The 19069-nt window shown below is 47.6% G+C and overlaps 1 protein-coding gene across 2 annotated transcripts in view; it reads right to left on the minus strand.

The window, feature by feature from the left end:
- VPS13B (vacuolar protein sorting 13 homolog B) overlaps positions 1-19069 on the minus strand; it is an 877527-nt gene that overhangs the window by 855481 nt on the left and 2977 nt on the right. For both annotated transcript variants that reach the window (XM_059723846.1, XM_006263597.4), the window contains one exon: positions 1756-1899. In XM_059723846.1, the coding sequence (XP_059579829.1) occupies positions 1756-1899 (144 nt within the window). The remainder of the gene's footprint in view (positions 1-1755; positions 1900-19069) is intronic.

Below are 19069 nucleotides of genomic sequence, written 5' to 3' on the forward strand. Positions count from 1 at the left end.
GACTTCCGTCAACCACCACCCTCTGGGTCCAACCATGGTTACAAGCAAATATTTTGATGATAACAGGCTGTCTTGGCCATTCAATTGCACAATTATATAGCAGAAATTAAAATAGCTGGGAATACTTAAATGTATCTGACATGGAGAAGTCATTATATATCATTTTCATTTTTTCTTTAACACTTAATTTCCAATAGAAGTCCTTTTTTATGAAAGAAAATAAACCTATAACTTCCTAAAACTATATGCAGAGAAAACAGCAAAAAGTGTGTTCATCTACATTTTCATTACTCAAAGATAAATCCTATCATTGGCAGAGACCCAAATTTAACTCCCCAAGGTGTACATACCACTGAATAATTTGTCCAAATGTCAGTTGTAATTTTCAAAAATCCTTTCTTGCCTCTGAATCTTAAACATCTGTAACAAATACTTGTTTTGAGAGTGCTTTACATTTGTGACACTTGACCTTTTGCTGTATGCACCACAAAATTTAAGTTTCAAATGCTATGCAAGCAGGAAATCTGATCATTCCAGCAGTAGCCATCTGCATGGTCCAATATCAAATATTAGTTCTGGGTTGCACAAAGTCATGTGTTACAAATCTTTTTCTGCAGCTTCTATAATTAGTTGTAATTTGCTGCTTCTAAAATGTGTTTCTTATAGGACATCTGGCCTTGAAATCTCTACCTTAGCATTGAAAAAATACTTAGTAGCTGGGTGTTGGAGATATATATATATATATAATTTGGAACACTGCATGGGTGGCATACTTATGACCAGTATTTTTAATGTTAAAAAGAAAAATAATCTAATTCCAGAAATAGATGGTCTTTCATTAGAAAATGCTTTTAATAGGAACTTAATACAAATATAATTATTTTCAGATATCTAAGTATGGATAACAAATACTAAACTGAAGTAATCTGTAGGATCTGTAAGTTACATGTTTATTACATAAGAGTATGAAGTAATTATAATTATAATATCTACTGTAATTATATATCTAGGGGAAAAAAGTAACCTAGAATTAAATTGTCATACTGACTAAAAACAAACTTTGCTATCAAAGTGTTTCCAACTATTCTGGTTGTCAAGTAAATTAGAAAGCCACCAAGATGATACCACTACACAATTAAAATGTTATTGTAGTAGAAGTAAAAATATTCATGAATTATGTGAGAGTATGTAAAAAAAAATAAACAGCTTTTTAAAGACACTTAAATACAGCATCCTCCAAGATGACTCTATATTTTAAAATCCATATAGTGTCATAAAGCGGAAGGTGGGTACATCAAAGTTTTAGGAATTTTAAAGCACTTCTACAGTAACAACATTCTGAAAACAGTGACTTGTGGTGCTAGAGTTTCTCAAGCAACAGAACACAACTTCTTGGGTGGTAAAAGCTAGAAGCACTTAGGATGTTGTATTGCTCTTGAGATTCATTTGCTGCCTAGTTATAGGAAAATTCTGGCAGAGAGTATGCCATAAACCTGCTTTTGCACCTGCAGGAACAACACTATAGTGAATAAAGTTAGAAGATAAGAAAAAATGTATAGAGGCAAGCATCATAGTCCCTGTAATATGACTATGGATTATCACCTAAGTGAGTGTACACAGGCTTTTTGAGAGATGCAACGAAAAGCAAGGCAGCAAATAAGGCCTTCTGCAATACAACATGAACTATTATATATATTTTTTTTAAAACCTTTCAATTTTAATAATTCAATGTTCATAAACTTGTAAGTTTCTTACCTGAGCTCCATCCTTTAATTTCAAGATGCACTCCATTGTATTGATAGTGATGACAACTGGTTCCGAGCCTAGTTTTGTCCAGGGTACATGAATTCTTAACTCATGAATGTGTCCACTTAAAAAAGTAAATGGTAGCTTCAACTCCTAAAAAAAAGATAATTGTGAATGAATCCATTAGCTATTTTTAAACTTGAATTTTTAAGTGTCAAGAACGTTTGCCATTTTTTAAAAACAATAAAACTATAATAAAAAGTCAAAGGTTTCTTTCTTCCCCACAGACGATGATGTGGTACACCTCTTAGCACTTTGGTTAATAACTGCTCTCACACATTTATTTGTTTAAATGGTTCAAAGAAAACATCTGGATACCAGTATATCCAGGATAATTAAAGGACCTGGTCTAAATCAGTCATTCTTATATGCAGCTAGTAGGTGCCAGTAGTCTAGGAAAAAAAAACTTTATTAATGGCAATTAACAACCTTATTAATGGCAATTAACAACATGAAGATAAATAATAACATTGATGCTCATTCTGTCTTATTTCTATAGAGCCTGGAGAGTGCATGGAACATACTGGACAGAAGATTAAACACAGAAATGGGGAAGCTCCTTGTCCCATAAATCTATTACGGTATAACCTCATAAATCCAGCTTTCAAAATTCTAGAATTCTGAAAAATCCAGCACTTTTTAAAAATTCTCTACATCAGGGGTTTTCAACCTTTTTTGACCAATGTACTCCTGGCAGCCGGTTGTGGAGCGGGGTAGCAGGAGAGGGGGACAGGGTAGGAGGGAGTGGTCACATGCAGAGCAATGGCATGGGGTGGTGGATGGCAGTGACAGCCGCCACATGCAAGCTTTCCCCCCCACCAGACAGCACCAAGCTATGCACTTTCCTTATGTTTCAAAAATCCAGAAATTTCAAATTTCCAGCACGTGCTAGGTCCCAAGGATGCTGGATTTATGAGGTTATACTGTACTACTAACAGTGAGAGCCACTGTGCTCAGCATCTTTTGGAACAAGCCAAATTAGACGACAGCAAGAAAGGACCACAAAAGCTGCAGCTGGCACTTAAAGAATAGGGAGCAATGCTGTCTTGTTAGTTCATATAACAGGATGTACGGCTCAGGGGCTGTAGCCCAGCTGCAGGCATCTGAAAGGGGACTGCCTGTCTGCCTAAGAGCACTGGGCCAGCTGAAGGGGACTGGATGGTGACTGGGTAGACCAGAAGTTTAAAGCTCCCAGGAAAAGCTGATGTGGCAGCCCAGAGCCATGATTCCTCTCTCAGCTTCTGGGAAAAGACTGCAGGGTGTGAGTTAGCCCTTTACTGTTTATGTATTTGTTTGTTTTGTGATGATGTTGTTTCCTGTGGGAAGAAGCTTGACTCAAGGAAAATAAAACTGTACGGTAAACAGTGACAACCCACTACAGATGGTGAAGAACATGGACATTTTAAAACCAACTCCAGTAATGGAGGCAAGAGCCCTGATAAAATGGCTGGAGGACTTGCAGCAGCAACAACAGCAGCTGTTCCAGCAGCTCCAACTCCAGCATCAGCAATTCCAGAAGTAGCAGCGGCAGCAACTGTAGCAGTTCCAGAGGAAGCAGCAGCTACAACAGCAGGAGTTCCTGAGACAGCAGTTGAAGTGGAGGCAGACTCCCACCCATGTTGGCGAGTCACCTGGATCGTCAAGGATAGAGGCTGGAGTCCACGCCAAGATGGGGCCTGCAAATGAGCTAAAGGCTTCTCTCAAAACTTCAGAACAGGTGGCAGAGACCTATTAGTGGCCACAGGACACAAGGACGGCCCCTCTGGTAACTGAGAAAGCACAGGCCACTAACCAGGCCCTTGGAGCAGATGTGTCCCAGGATTACAAGACATTCAAAGCAGCCACACTGGACCAACAGAGTCTAATAAAGAACGCTTATCACCACAAGTTTCAGTTAGAGGGCTGGGACCTAAGTACCCAAACCCTGGGCCATGGCCGAGAAGTTAAAAGACTTGTGCACCCATTGGCTAAACCTGGACTCCTAGTTAATGATGTAGATTGTGGAACCAGTAACATTAGAACAGTTCTGCACCATCCTCCCAGCAAAAGTCCACAGTTGGGTGTATCACCACTGGATGGCCAGCTTGGAACAAGCCACCCAGAAAGCTGAGGACTTCATGTTGGGCAGAGTAAGATTTTCAGAACTCCTGGGGAGGCTGACAAACTCTGGGCCTGAGGAGATTGGGCTTACTGGGAAAACAGGATGGGTCTTTAGGGAGTCCTCCAGTAGGGGAACTACCTCTGTTTCCACTGAGACCCCAACCAGGAGGACGGCCCTTAGGTGGCCCCGCCAGAGAGTCAAGTCATCTGGCACACCTCAGTAACCCAGAAGGAGGAAAGGAGGCTCAGATGACATGCTTCCGATGGGGAGAGAAAGGCCATCAATATCAGGGCTACCTGCATACGGACTGTGGATACACTTATGCCTCTGTCAGAGGAGGCAGGAGAGCCCAGACCTGAGGGATATATGTAGTCCTGGTAAAAATAAGAGATGTCCATGAGGTAAGGATGCAAAAGGTTAAACGATTAATCGTTTAACGAATAAGTGCGATAACAAGCAGTTAACTTACCAGTTATCCTTTAGCTTGGGGCCAATGCAATGTGACAGAGAAAGTGGGGGGGGGGAGGGGGGAGGAGTTGCACAGTGCCCTAGCAGAAGTCAGAAGGCAACAGGGCAGGCAGGAGGGTGGGGCGGGGCAAGGGGAGTAGTACACATAACCTAAGAGCAAAACAGCCAGCAGCCTAATCCAGGGATCTGAGTTTTCCGTTTCCCATGGAAAAATGGAGAAAACCACAGATTCCATTTTTATCAGAGAAATCTACAGATTCTCCGCTTTTGCAAAGAGCTCTTGCAGGCCTGCAGAGTTCCAGCTTGCAAGAGCTGACTGCAGAAAGGGTGAGAAACCCCCAGCCCTGCCCAGAGGGGGAGGAGGAAGGGAGAGGACTGAGCTTCTGAGTCAGCCAAGGCTGGACTCAGGCTCAGGCACGCCCTTTGTCCTGCGCCCCTGGAGCCTGGAGGTAAGTGGGACTTGAGGGTTGTGGGGAAGGGCTGGGGAAGGTGGCTGGGGGCTGAGGGAGCGGGAGGCACCATCGGCCCCCAGATGACAGACCGCAGCTCCTCCCTGCCCCCCCACACCCACCTCAGCCCACTCCCAGAAGCAGCCGAACGGCCTGAGGGAGGTATGCACACATAGGCCGCCACTGCCACCATGGCCCACACTGCCTTCCTGTAGCTGGTCACACAGCTTTGCAGACAAGCAGCACAGGGCAGGGTAGCTGCCGCATGAGGGCTGCACGTGTGCCCTCAACCAGCTGGCCAGGGGAGGGGGAGGGTCTTGCAAGAGGCAGCCGCTACTGCACCGCTGCTCTGCGGCCAGCTGCACAGCTCTGTGGCCACGGCTCCACAGCAGCAGCAAAGGATGACGACTATTGGGGGCGGGGGGGAGGAGGTTCGCAAGCAGTAGCTGCCACTTGCCTGTGGAGCCATGCCCACAGTGGCAGCCACTATGTGTGAAAACTCCCCATGCCACTGCTGCCACCATGGAGCCATGCCTGCGGAGCTGTGCAGGCGGCCACAGCAGTGTGGCAGCAGTCGCATCCACCATGTGCAAGCCCCCCTGTCCCCCCATCTGTGGGCACGGCTCCTTAGACAAGCAGCAGAGGTAGCCTGGGATGCTGGTGGTGGCTGCTGCGTGCCAGCCAGCCGGCCAGCGGAGACTGGGGGGGTGGGGGTTCGCACACGGCAGCCACTGCGACCTTGCACCACTGCTGACGCTTGTCTGCAGAGCTGGGCCTGTGTGGGGGAACGGGACCTCGCACACAGAAGCCACCTCCATGCGGGCATGGCTCTACAGGCAAGTAGCAGAGGTGGCAGCCGCCACGTACAAGCCCCACCCCAGCTGGCACACAGCTGCCACCACCCCACACTGCCATGGAGCTATGCAGCCAGTGGCAGGCATAAGCAGCAGTACAGTGGCAGCTGCCGCATGCAAGCTCCCTCCTCCCAGCTGGGCAGCACGTATGCAGCCCACACGTGGCAGCCACCACTGCCCCACACTGCTTGCCCACAAAGCCATTCAGCTAGCCGCAGAATGGCAGCGCAGGGTGCCGCGACAGAGCTGTGGTGGCAGCCTCCATGTGAGAACCCCCTCCATCAGGTGCCCCTGCCCTCACCCCCCAGCCCTATTCCTGGGAGTGGGCACAGGGGCATGCTCCCCCCACTTCTTGATCTGCCATCCCAGCACCTTCCATTTCCCCTGCCCTGCCCCGCCCCTTCCCTCCCCACACACTTACCTGCTGGGGTGGCTGTCAGTGTCTGTGCGTGCATCTGTGTCTGCATGCCTCTGCCTGCATGTGTGGGTCTGGGGGGCTGTTGTGGGGGAGTGAGGGGCATCTGGAGGGCTGAGGAGGTTGTGGGGGGGAGTGAGGAGCACCCGCAGTGCTCGGGGGGTCTGTGGGGGGCCTTTAATTTTTATCATGGATTTTGGGTTTTTAAATCAGAGAATTTGCAATTTTTAAATCAGAGAAAACCAGGATCCCTGCTAATAACTCATCAATTAAGCAAGTAGCTGCTGGTTCACAGATGCTCCCTCCCTCCCACCAAAGGGCTTCACATGGGCTATGTTGGCTGGCTGGCCTTGCCTCCTCCCTTCCTCCCCCTAGTCAAAGGGCCCCAGGAGCTGGGAGTGGCTCCCAGAAGCAGCTGCGTGGGATATGCTAGATTATCAGTTAATTGTTTAACCAATATAATTAGAGGAAGTTACACAAATATTTTTAACAATATACATTCCTAGTGGTAGGGCTCACTGATTCGGGCTAGGGCCAGAATTTTGCACATGACTGATTTTTTAATCAGGCTGACATACCAGTAGGGAAATATGCATGTCACAGACATTCATGAGGACACCTGACTGTACCCCATAATCCACCTGCAGGACAATAAGATCATGTGAGGATTGCGACGGCCAGCCATTTAGTCTACCCCATGGTGGTGGGGTGAGACTGGGGCTCTGGACAAGCTGATATGGCTACCACAAAAAGTGAATAGAAGCCAGACTTACCTCAATCCCACCAAACCACAACTAGGGGAGATATTGCCATTTTTGGACCCTAAGCTCTTTGGGCCTCAACTTAAGTCACGCCAAGAGCAGTAGCAGGTCAGACCGGAGGCCCTCTCCAGCCAGCAGAAATGCTCAGGAAAAGAAGTCAGGGTTCAGTGAAGTCTGGACCCCCCTCCAGAGGATGCAGCGCCAGGGACCTCTAAATGAGGTGGGAAGAGCTCAGGATTTCATTCAAGATCAAAGGGAGGACCCAGTATATGCCCCTTTGTATGGAGAATTGGGTCAGGCCAATGGAGCCAATGCAAGCTTAGTAGCCTAAAACCCTCATTTTGAGTTGCAGGGATACCTCTTGTTGAGGGTGACCAAAGACAAGGTCACAGGGGCCTGGCAGTTTCACCCAGTGGTCTCAAACCAATAACAGCCAGATTTGACACCAGCCCATGATATACAATGGGGGGCCATTTAGGAGTAGAAAAGACATAGAAGAGAGTGCTGGTGAGGTTTTTTTGGCCAGGGGTATACCAAAAGATCAAAGACTATTGTGTACCCTGCCCTGAGTGCCAGCTGGTCATGCCTCAGTTCGCTCATGAGGCTCCGCTAGTACCCTATGAGCAGTCTGGAGTGCACTTAGTGGGACCTCTGGAGCCCCTCTCAAGAGAATCCTCGTTCATCCTGGTCCTTGTTGACTATGTCACTCACTACCCTTAGGCTGTGGTGAGCCACTCATCTTCAGCCCAAATGATAACCTCTGAATTACTGAAGATATTTTCCCAGGTGGGCATTTCTCAGGAAGTTTTGACTGACAAGGGCACAGCCTTCACATCTCAGTTACTCCCAGAGGTCTGTGGTTTATTAGGGGTGCAGTGATGAAGATTTTTTTGGCCGATACAACGGCCAATTATTAAAAAGCCATATCAGCTGATACCGATCCGATTGCCAATATGCAGCCCAGAAGCTTGAAGAACCCAGCTGGTAAATCTGCTGGGGAGGAAGGGGTGGTGGGGCAGACTGACACCCCCATGATAAGGAAGGGAGTGGGAGTAGGGCTGAGGCCAGCCAGTCCCGCAGGCAGCTCATCTGGCGGGCACGGAGGGGAGCGGCTCCCACCGCTGTGGGAGGCATGGGGGGCATGTGCCTCCTGGATCTGTGAGTGGCAAGAGAGCAAGCTGCTGCTGTGGGCTGGGAGCAGGGCTGGGCTCTTCCTGGAAAGGGGGGCTGGGCCGGAGCTGCACTGCCAGGGGGCTCAGGGGGGTTAAAGCAAATTTTGGGGGGGGCATAGACACCATGCTCCTAAGGGCCACCCCTGCCTGGCCCAAACATAGCTCTGGCCCAGCTCCCCCACTGGGAAGAGCCCGGAACCACTGTAGCAGCTCATCCTCACCCCATGCACAGATTTGCCCCCTATGCCCCCCCCAGGGGTGTGCGCAGCAGCAGAAGCTGCCCTCCCTCCCAGCAGACCCTTAACGAACTACTTGCAGCTCCGTCCCACACCCCACCCACCCTGGACAGCGCCCATCTCTACCCCAACCCCACGCCCTGCCTCACCGCAGGGGCCTCAATCTGCCCCCCACACCCCTTCCCTCCCCTCCACACCTTCCCCCCAACAGACTAACCAACTGGATGCCGCTCTCCAAGCTGCTGGGATGGCTATGCGCATGCTGTGGCTGCTTGCATGCACATGGCATTTATTGGCAATATTATCGGCCACATCAGCCAAAAAAAGCCAACTGCCAATAATGTAAATTTTCCTTTTATCACTGCCAATATGATAAGGACCAATGTATCAGTGCACCTCTAGGGTTTATTGAAAGTCATTTTGGTAAGGACTTTAGTGTACCGTCCGCAAACAGATGGGCTGGTCAAAAGAGTTAATAGAACACTAAAGGGGATGTTGTGAAAATTTATTTCAGAGGAACCTCAACAACAACCTACTTGTTGTTTGCTATTCAGGAGATCCCAGAGTCCTCTAATGGGGTTTTCACCCTTTGAATTGCTATATGGGAGGCAGCCTTGGGATGTGGTAGACCTCTTACAGGAATCCTGGTAGGCCCAAGAAACAGCAACACAGGAAGTAGTCCAGAACATCTTGAAGTTACAAGAAAGATTAGACCTAATAGAGGCCTTCACAAAGGAAAATCTGAAGGGTGCCAAGCAGGCACAAGCGTAGCAATAAAGTAAGAATGCCAGGCTCCGGGTGTATCAGCCAGGAGACTTAGTCTTACTGTTACTCCCCTCCTCCAAGAATAAGTTACTAGTGAAGTGGCAAGGTCCTTCTGAGGTCCGGAGGAGGCCAGGTAAATTACGAAGTTTGCCTAGTGGGGAAATGGCAAGGTACAGAGATATATCATGTCAACCTGCTAAAGCCCCAAAGGGCCCGAGAGGCCTGCATAGTCTCTACGTTGATCCCCCCCACTCGATCTAAGAGCTGGCTTCCTGGTAGGAGAGGTTTAACACCAACACATTGGAATGAAATAAGAACCCTACCCAAGAAATTTAATAAGGTGTTTACTAGGGGTGCATCGACAGAGTTTTTGGGGGTCAATACCAATAGCTGGTATTTAAGGAGGTATTTCGGCCGATACCAATCCAATATCTGATACAGCTGCCATCAGCTGGTAAGTCCATTGTGGTGGAAGGAGAGGGGGGCAGGAAGGGGCATGGGGGTGCAGATCAACACCCCCCGTAGTGGGGGAGGGGGCAGGGGCAGCCGCTGCCCAGCCGGGGGTGGGGGGGGGGGGGGGACACAGGACGGAGACGTGGTTCATGGTGTGGGGGCTGCTCCCACCGCTGCTTACACCCCGGGAGGAGGGGGTGCCCCAGATCTGCATGGTGCGGGGCGGGTTGCAGCTGCAGGGTGGAAGTGGAGCCAGTGCTATGCGGGGCTTTTCTCATTGGGGGCTGGGCTCAGAGCGGGCTCTGGCAGCTCAGGGAGGAGGCTGCAGCCACCCCAAATTTTGACGCCGCCCACTTAGCTGAGTGGCAAGGGGGCAAGGAGAAGCTAGACAAGTACTGTACCTGCTTCTTTCTCCAACTTAAGGAAGGGTACTTGGTGCCAAACTGCTTGTCTAAAATCACTCCCAACAGGAGTGATTGGTCCAATAAAAATATTACTTAAAAAACCCTTCCTTTTTGCAACCGAGGCAGGAATCCTACAAATATTTCATTTACAATGCGGTTTCAATTCATAGCCAAAGCATATTCTGTGCACTAACAGAGATAATGCTCTTGAGGAAACAATATTAGGTAACTGTTTAATGAAAGATTATGACATAATCCCAGAAATAAAGTTGCCCTATTCTGGTCCTTTTGTGTGTAAGCATTTCCCAATTTTTGAGTGCCTGACTTTCATAGATTCATAGATGTTAGGGTTGGAAGGGACCTCAATAGATCATTGAGTCCGACCCCCTGCATAGGCAGGAAAGAGTGCTGGGTCTAGATGACCCCAGCTAGATTGTTATCTAACCTCCTCTTGAAGACCCCCAGGGTAGGGGAGAGCACCACCTCCCTTGGGAGCCCGTTCCAGACCTTGGCCACTCGAACTGTGAAGAAGTTCCTCCTAACGTCCAATCTAAATCTGCTCTCTTCTAGCTTGTGGCCATTATTTCTTGTAACCCCCGGGAGCGCCTTGGTGAATAAAACCTCACCAATTCCCTTCTGTGCCCCCGTGATGAACTTATAGGCAGCCACAAGGTCGCCTCTCAACCTTCTCTTGCGGAGGCTGAAAAGGTCCAGTTTCTCTAGTCTCTCCTCGTAGGGCTTGGTCTGCAGGCCCTTAACCATACGAGTGGCCCTTCTCTGGACCCCCTCCAGGTTATCCACATCCCTCTTGAATTGCAGCGCCCAGAATTGCACGCAGTACTCCAACTGCGGTCTGACCAGCGCCCGATAGAGGGGAAGTATCACCTCCTTGGACCTATTTGTCATGCATCTGCTGATGCACGATAAAGTGCCATTGGCTTTTCTGATGGCTTCGTCACACTGCTAACTCATGTTCATCTTAGAGTCCGCTAGGACTCCAAGATCCCTTTCCACTTCCATGCCACCCAGCAGGTCATTCCCTAGGCTGTAGGTGTGCTGGACATTTTTCCTCCCTAGGTGCAACACTTTGCATTTCTCCTTGTTGAACTGCATTCTGTTGTTTTCTGCCCACTTGTCTAACCTGTCCAGGTCTGCTTGCAGCTGTTCCCTGACCTCCGGCGTGTCCACTTCTCCCCATAGCTTTGTGTCATCTGCAAACTTGGACAGAGTACATTTGACTCCCTCGTCCAAGTCACTGATGAAGACATTAAAGAGTATCGGTCCAAGGACCGAGCCCTGCGGGACCCCACTGCCCACACCCTTCCAGGTCGAAGCCGACCCATCCACCACGACTCTCTGGGTGCGACCCTCCAGCCAATTTGCCACCCACCGGACTGTGTAGTCATCCAAGTCACAGCCTCTTAACTTGTTCACCTATGGGGTGGGATACCGTATCGAAGGCCTTCCTGAAGTCTAAGTATACGACATCCACCCCTCCTCCTGTGTCCAGGCATTTCGTAACATGGTCATAAAAAGAGACTGTCCGTCACCAATTGTTTCTGCCCATTTAGCAGGGGTCCTATTCCTCCCTGGGCCTTTACATTCTTTGCAACCTTTACATTCAAAAGAAAAGAAAAAAAAAAAAGAAAACTTCTCCAAAATTCAAATTATAAAAAAAGTTTCAGCCTGCAGAATTAAACTGATCCCATAAGGGTCACCACCAGAGCTAGGACCTTTTGCAGACCTCTCCACTTTAGCTAATGGAGTCACTGGTAGCAGAAACACCTTCTAAGTGAATTTTCACTAAAGGATGAAAATGGATACATGACTACAACACCACTCTAACAATACCATATTTCACTGGTATATTTTATAGCTATTTGCTAGACAAGAAAGACATGATCCAGGCTGACCTGGACAGGCTCAGCAAGTGGGCGGATGAGAATCTGATGGTGTTCAACGCCGATAAATGCAAGGTTCTCCACCTTGGGGAAAAAAAACCCGCAGCATCCTTATAGGCTCGGCAGTGCTATGTTGGCTAGCACTATGCAAGAAAGAGACTTGGGGGTCATCATTGACCACAAGATGAACATGAGCCTGCAATGCGATGCGGTGGCTAGTAAAGCGACCAAAACGCTGGCTTGCATCCATAGATGCTTCTCAAGCAAATCCCGGGACGTCATTCTCCCCCTGTACTCGGCCTTAGTGAGGCCGCAGCTGGAGTACTGTGTCCAGTTTTGGGCTCCACAATTCAAAAAGGATGTGGAGAAGCTTGAGAGAGTCCAGAGACGAGCCACGCGCATGATCGGAGGTCAGGGAAGCAGACCCTACGATGACAGGCTGAGAGCCCTGGGGCTCTTTAGCCTGAAAAAGCGCAGGCTCAGGAGTGATCTGATGGCCACCTACAAGTTTATCAGGGGTGACCACCAGTATCTGGGGGGAACGTTTGTTCACCAGAGCGCCCCAAGGGATGACGAGGTCGAATGGTCACAAACTATTTCAAGATCGCTTCAGGCTGGACATAAGGAAGAATTTCTTTACTGTCCGAGCCCCCAAGGTCTGGAACAGCCTGCCACCGGAGGTTGTTCAAGCGCCTTCATTGAACACCAAGAGCAAACTGGATGCTTATCTTGCTGGGATCCTATGACCCCAGCTGACTTCCTGCCCTTTGGGCAGGGGGCTGGACTCGATGATGTTCAGAGGTCCCTTCCAGCCCTAATGTCTATGCAATCTATGAAATCTATGATGAGGCCAAGGAGTCAAATTCAATCCCAAATTCATTAGTTTGCTATAATAACAACAAACTTTTCCATCCTATCACTCCCCATCCCATTCTCTTCCGACTGTTACCCCCAGACCTTTCATCTGCTCTGCTCATATTCCTAACTCTTCCTGTTCTTATTACTATCCATCCACTGCTTTGGCCATTCCATCCCAATCTGTGCTCCTGCCACGTCCCCTAGTTGTCTGCATCTCCTCTCCTCTCTTACCCTTGTCCCTCATTCCCAGCCACTGCTCTTAACCTCCTTCCCCTTTAGGCTCTTTATCATCCCTCCTCATCCCTCTCTGCATCCTCATCAAGCACAAAGATGCTATGACAATGAAATACACTCACTGCAGACAGAAACTCCAGACAAGATAGCTACCAAATTCCAACAAACCTTAGGAACCGTATGTAAGCTGCAAATTTTCAAAAAACTTTTAATTTGGTCAAATTTGACAGACTTACAATAAAGACAGCAACAGGCACTTCTCTGACAAGACTCCCACACACATGCACACACTACATTCCAAGTTCATACTCCAAAATATGGAGGGGCTAGAGTTTCTCAAAGAGAGGGTTTAAGAATGGTTTAAAGAAGAACAGATTTTTTTTCACATTTTTTCACTCACTCATGGAAGCAAATGAATCATTCTAACTGAAATTTTCCCAAAAAATTCAGCCTTAGAGACCCAGCATGGGAAATTTTAATATGAACGGCCTAACTTTGACTTTGGCAAAGTTCTTTAAGTCACTAAAAACAGGTCTTATATTATAGCAGGTAGTTGCTACATTCACCATTTATGATGAATGAAACCAAATGTTTTATTTATTATAGTTGTCAAAAAGCTGATGTAAATGGCCACAAGAATGAGAAACACTATGTTTTCTTATTTAAAAAAAAAAAACACTAGTATCCAGGCAAGGCTTTCCCACAGGAAGATAGTAAGCTACTAGCAAAGTGAGTTACAAAAGTAAGCTAATCTGCTGGTCTCGCAGATATTTAATTCCTATGCCAATCATCAGTATTGCAATGTTTATTTAGATCTTGATTTGCCTTTACATGTGGGAATTCTGGGTTTACTTTAAAAGACATTCTAAAATAGTTTTTTTCCATTATTTACCAGATGGATTTAACACAAATTCCCATTTTTATCTAAAGCTTCCTACAAGACACAGAAAGCCCTTTGAATAAAAGCAAGCATTTTTTTAATGAAGAAGTAGAGCTGAAGTCAAAATTAAGCTATACAAGTCATGGACTTTATGCAGAAGTGACTGAGTTAGATTCTTTGGCCTTTATTACTCAGGACATTAGATCAGATGGTCTTTCTAGACCTCAAATCCGATCCTTTAAAATGTGTGACATGGGGAAGATAAGCACTATTCCATGTTAAAATCAAGTTCTTCTGCCTCCCATACAACTCTATTCTGCAAATTATATAACACAGTGATGCCATGCAATATTTGTACAATTATGCTGAACATCTTATTTTTGCAATTCCAGATTATATTAAGCTGATTTTTAAAGACATTAGAATTTTTCATAGTTTTCTACCTGGTGGTTTCTCCACAAGACAGAGTTAAGATGAATGTCTTAACTGTTCATTTCCATACTTAAACATTAAAACAAACTGAATGCTGAATTGCCTTGGTTTCTAATGCTTGCCTTAGGAATAATCACAATACTACTGTACTATTTCTGCCTTAACATTCCACTAAGTATTCAATATTAACTATTTTAATGCCACTTTGGAATGGAAATTTCTTCAGTTTTCAAAGAAAATGTATAGTTCCCAAGGGTAGTGGTAGCTTAGGGCATTTGTACATATAGTTCATAGATTCATAGATTGCAGAGTCGGAAGGGACCACAATGGATCATCATGTCTGACCCCCTGCCCCTGGCAGGAAAGAGGACCGAGGTCAGATGACCCCAGCCAGGTGACTATCTAGCCTCCTCTTGAAGACCTCCAAGCTAGGTGATAGCACCACCTCTCTTGGAAGCCCATTCCAGATCCTGGCCACCCTTACTGTGAACAATTTCTTCCTAATATCTAACCTAAATCCACTCTCAACCAGTTTATACCCGTTATATACACATATATATACATACATACATATATATAAAAATAACATATATAACATATATACATATATATAATATATATATATATATAACACCTGTTATATACAGTTGTGTATATAACAACTATATATAGTTGTGCCCAGCACTGCAACACATACAGTTGTATAAGAAGCAAAATGCACATCAGCACTGAGAAAATGACAGCAGCGCGCTTTTGAAATAAAACACAAAGGTGCTTTAGTTCAAAAGTACACCGCCACCCTTTTCCGTCACTTATACAACTGCCCACAGCGCAGCGTGGTGCACATCAGCTTGTGTGCAGAGCAGACTTGATTAACTGAGTCTGCTCCGACCCGCTGGATTTCTGGCACATTGCGGAACAAAAAGGTATGTGTATAAATGCCCTTAGAGACTAACTTGTAACATAAGCTTTTGTAGGTGACAACCTATTCAGTCAGATGATAGCGCAACACTAAGCTACAAATGCAATAAGAATGCTTTTTCAATACTACTAACAATTTAAAGATAAAGAGTAAAAACTTTAGATTGTCTTTTTACTTCAGGAGCAGGCTTGCCACAGCATGCTAGTCAACTAAATTGGGTTTAGAGCTGCTTTGCAAAGTATCATAAAGCTGTCAAAACATATAGGTGAATCTAGCCCTTACTTTGCAAGTGACCTCTTGGTTTATTGGGCTATAACAGAGCCTAGCCCAGGGGTAGGCAACGTTTTTTGGCCAGAGTGCCAAAAACCCCACAATGCCTACCTTGGAAGGTTCTGGAGTGCCAGTATGCCAGAAAAACAAAATGAGGGCAGGGGGTACATGGCAGGATGCCCTGCTTATGCCCCTTGCCCCCCACCCAAAGCCCCAGCTGCAAACATCTGCTGCCTCCCAGCCCCAGCCCCGGGCTCCAAGGGGGCAGTAAATACCAGTGATGCTCCCTGCTGTGCTGCCTCGCAGCTGCTTCTTTAGAGCAGCGTTGGAACCCAGCACGGCAGGGGGCGCAGAACACTGCCTGCTCCGAGCTCCCCACTGCCCTGGCCACACTTCCCCTGCAGGCAGGGGCAGCAGCAGCAGCAAGGGGCACATCCTTGCGTGCTGTCCACACTGCTCCCATACACACAGGGGAAATGTGACCCGGGCAGTGCGGAGCTTGCAGCAGCAGGCAGCTTCCCTATGCAGCCCCTTTGTGTGCAACCCTGAGCGGCAGCGCACATTGCACTCCACAGGGCTCAGAGGAAGGCAGCAGGGCCAGGAGCGCAGCGTGTGCGACCTGAGCAACATCTTTTTGCACCCCACGCTGTGCCCTGCCAACCGAGTTACAACGCTGCTCTGCAGAAGCGGCGGCGAGGGCAGCACAGAGGGGAGCATTGCCAGTATTTGCTGCCTCCCCAGAGCCCAGGGCCAGGGCTGGGAGGCAGCTAGGGCTGGGAGGCAGCTGGAGCCAGGGCCAGGGCAGAGAGGTAGCAGATATTTGCAGCTGGCCCAGGTTCTGGGTAGCTGCTGATAGCCACAGAGCCTGGGCTGCTTGTAGCAGAGCTTCTATCCTCCCAGTCAGCCGGTGGGAGCAGCCCAGGCTCTGTAGCTATCAGCAGCTATCCAGAGCTGAGGCCAGCTGCAGCCAGGAGGCTACAAACAGCTGCTGCCCTCCTGCCCCAGCCCCAGCTGTCTCCAGGCCCCAGACTAGGGGAAGGCAGCAGGTTCCAGCACTGCACCTGTTGGGGCCAGGGCCAGGGCCAGGGTTGGGGAGGCAGCAGCTGTTCGTAGCCTCCTGGCTTCAGCCAGCCTGGTTTTGGGTAGCTGCGGCCAGGCTACTCCCAGCAGGGCTTGCAGCCTCCCAGCTGCCTGCTGGGAGCAGCCCAGGCTCTCAGTTGGCAGCAGCTACCCAGAGCTGGGGCCAGCTGCAGCTGGGAGGCTGCAAACAGCTGCTGCCTCCCTGCCCCCAGCTCTGGCCCCAACACATGCCAAGGAAAATGGCCTTGCATGCCATGCTCAGCACACATGCCGGGGGTTGCCGACCCATGGCCTAGCCTAACACAAAACCTGGGTGGAAACCACCACAGAGTCCCAGCATCTGTCTCTTTAATGGGTCTTCCTGCATTTCTGAAAACACTCTCAGGGCAGTGCTGCCTTGTGACACAATGGAAAAAGAGTAACAACACAACAGCAACCCTCTGAAGCACAGCAGCCATGGAATCTTTAACAAGCAGTGACAATTACACCAATTAATTTATCAAAGGCTCTTCACCTCCCCACTCGAGTTTGTGTGGGGAATAACAAAATGGGGTCATAGTAAATGATTAGGGCTCTAAAATACTATTGCAAAATATAAATACTGCCCAAAAGAATTTGGTGCGTGTCCTGTCTCCCTCATTCCTGATTCATTACAAGCAACAAAAATATCACATGCAAGTTAGCTGTGCAACAAAGTTGTGAGTGGTTGAGTTACCTCCAACACTACAATGGACCCCCTTAAGTGATGCCAGAATTTTGAAATTATTCTTGCTAATCTGTATTAGAATATTTACATATAAAGTGTATTAATTTGAACATAATTTCTTCACCTATAGCCTCAATCAATTTTTAAAATGTAGAAAGTTTGAGGGGTCTTTTAAAATTCCATTATTACAATCATTCAGGATAAGGAAAACACTGTTATCCAAAATTTCTTAAATGACTGCATCTAATTTAATCTTACCTCCACTTAATTAAAGATTACTTAAAAATTCTCTAAAAAATTCACACTGTGCTCAAAAAAAAAGTGCTGCACTTTTGATTTAAATACAAACTGGAACTCAACCTTAACTACAAAGCTACAAGGGTTACCATAAAAAGGGGGGGAGGGGGAAATCCACACAGATTTTTGATACAACCTGTACTGTTGCTAAATTTAATTTGTAAACATGGTAATTGTCAAATTTATTCGATTCTAAGCAAGGTTCCCCCCCCCCATTCAACATGGAGAAAACAGCCTTGTCTTAGTATCAGACTGCTCCACCTGGGAGCTGTGAGAAGGGGCTGTCCAGAGAGCCCAGATCAGCTGGGGACAGCAGCAGTGATACACAGGTTCCTTCTTCCAGTGTCTGCTCCATGCCTGGCTCCCCTCCCTGCCTCTCCCCCGCTCAACTATTTGCCATGCTGGCACGGAGCAGACACTGGAAAGACAATCCTGTATGCCACTGCTCTGCTATCCCTGGCCTCCCCACAGCTGACTCCCAGCTGATGCAGGCACATGGGGAGCTCCATATCTGCTCCTGCCCTATGCTGCAAGGAGCTGTGTCATCAGCCCTGCTTGGTAAGGAACAGCATCAGTAATATGCAGGTTCCTCTTTCCAGCCTATGACAGATCAAGGAGAAGCAATGGTCTCAAGTTGCAACAAGGGAAGTTTAGGTTGGATATTAGGAAAAGCTCTCTCAAGAAGAGTAGTAAAGCACTGGAACAGGCTACTCAGAAAAGCTGTGGAATCTCCATTCTTGGAGGTTTTTAAGACCCAGCTAAACAAAGCCCTGGCTGGAATGATCTAGTTGGCGATAGCCCTGCCTGGAGCAGGGAGTTGGACTAGATGATCTCCTGAGATCCCTTCCAACCCTAATTTTCTATGATTGGTTGCCTCTGACAAGTACCAGAGGCAACATTTGTTTCTATAACAACTGAAGTGTCAGCTGATTTACAAACACTGATAGCGGTAACAACATGGCTACTCACTATTAATCCTCCTGCTTACTATGATGATCCTATTTCACTAATGGAAAACTGACAGGCACAGATATTAGGGCCCCAAATACTGCAAGCAGTTATACATGGAGGTATCTCTACATGCATAAACAGTTGCACTGAACTCAGTGACATATTACATGCAGAATGAGAGCCTACAAAACTTGCTCCATTTCAAAAAGCAAGTTTATGGCAAAGCTACTAACTCAATGCAAATCTCCTGAGCTGCACTAACAACAGATTATCCTGCTTTCCCTGGATTCAAAGAATTTCATTCTCATTCCTTCATTTTGGAAAGCTTGGCTACCTCATCTACATGGCCTAAGTCAGGGCTACGTAACTTCCGAGTGACCAGGGATGACAGACTCCCTGGCCACATGCTGCAACACACAAGAACCCCTCCAGGTCTCACTACACACCTACCTCCTGCCATGTCCAGGAAGCTGGTGTCCTGTCCCTGCCCTGCTATACTGTGCTGGCACCATGATGACATGCCACACAGGTGCTGTGGGTTCCCTCAGCCCTGCAGAGGATGTGACCCTGCCCTGTCCTCAGGGGTGGGGGCAGGAAGCTGGAGGGAGAGGGAACCCTGGAACTCTAGCTGCAGCAGCAGCTGAAGCAGTGGAG

Source organism: Alligator mississippiensis, chromosome 3 (assembly GCF_030867095.1).
Source record: "Alligator mississippiensis isolate rAllMis1 chromosome 3, rAllMis1, whole genome shotgun sequence".
Taxonomy (NCBI): Eukaryota; Metazoa; Chordata; order Crocodylia; family Alligatoridae; genus Alligator; species Alligator mississippiensis.